Genomic DNA, 1309 nt, shown 5'->3' with positions numbered 1-1309 from the left:
GATATAATAGAAACACGAATAATATCGAACAAAATTTAAGCACTCAAAGACTACAAGCATATCTCACAGGGCTCTCCCCATCGGCTAGGAAAAGGCATCAATGATTATATTTAATACACATTTTATCAACGGCTCAGGAGTGTCGATGAATCCCGTATGGCGGTGGTTTAGAGAAACCACGGGGCAGGTGGACCCAACTGAGGCGCACCATGGAGAAGACTATCGATTGGCCCTACGAGCGCTCTCATGTATAGTAAAGTGGGCCCTTGATGGAATATACCAGAAAGACAAGACAGCTGAGGCTAAGACCACGGAGGGTCAAGCGTGGAGATGGTCATGCATTAGTATCAAACCTCAGAAGTCATATTGACAACGAAGCGTAATTGTAACCCACAGATATTCATCAGCACCTATTGCGTGCGATTAGATGTTGCTGACGAGCTACGACTCCTTCACAGTGTGGAGTCCATGCACAGCGCGTACAATAGGGGGTCTACGGAGTTGCTCCAGAAATCAAGCTCAAATTCATGCGTGGATCCCTGTTCTATGGAGCATGCTCAGCTAGTGTTCGAGAAACGAAAAACAAACATGAGTTCAGTCGTAGAAGTGTTATCGATTTTGTTTTCAGAAACAGTATCTTAGCGATTTTCAAAGGAATGAGAGCACCCATTAGCGTCCTCCTGTCACTCCTCCTGGTTATCCCGACTACGGCACAGGCTGCACTGAGAGGCTTGTCCGAGCAATGTTCTGCTGACTTCTGTTCGGTAGACAGAAGTGACTATCCGAACATGCTCCCTATGGGGGATGTGAATGTGGTGGCATACAGTTTTGATAATGCTGGTCGTTGGTATATCGCTGGTACTCAATCCGATGGGAAGTCGAGGCTGTGGAGGACATCATGTGACCTGTCGTCCTATGAAGTTTTGGCTGAACATCCGATTACCGACATAGAAGCGAACCCTGATGGTTCTGAAGTCTACGCCATCAGTGAGGAGAGGGTGATTGTCATCAGTACTTTGGTCTACAACAGCATTAGAGTTATTGCTAATGATAATATGTACTTGGGGTACACTGGCCTTGCATATGCAGCTGGAAACCCCGACAGGTTGTATGTGACTGCCAACACTTGGAATGGCGTCTTCGGTTTCGAACGTATTCCTTATGGTACCGGTTGGAAGACACTTGGTTGGGTTGCCGGTTCTCAAGTGAGTCTCCCTAATAATTTACTTATTAGGGGTATCCCTTATGATAGTCCTGAGGGTCTCAACAAACCTACGAGCATCCGTTATTTGGCACCTTATATGTACAT

The 1309-nt window shown here is 46.3% G+C and overlaps 1 protein-coding gene across 1 annotated transcript; it reads left to right on the top strand.

Moving 5' to 3' along the window:
- Positions 1–788: 788 nt before the first annotated feature.
- Positions 789–1205, top strand: Pmar_PMAR026911 (hypothetical protein; the record flags this gene model as incomplete). The annotated part of the gene is made up of 1 exon (XM_002775080.1): positions 789–1205. A coding segment is annotated over one exon (417 nt), but the record flags the coding sequence as incomplete, so codon positions are not given.
- Positions 1206–1309: the final 104 nt, after the last annotated feature.

Source organism: Perkinsus marinus (assembly GCF_000006405.1).
Source record: "Perkinsus marinus ATCC 50983 genomic scaffold scf_1104296956748, whole genome shotgun sequence".
Taxonomy (NCBI): Eukaryota; Perkinsozoa; order Perkinsida; family Perkinsidae; genus Perkinsus; species Perkinsus marinus.
The sequence above is the reverse complement of the archived record's forward strand: the minus strand, read 5'-3'. Positions and strand labels throughout refer to the sequence as shown.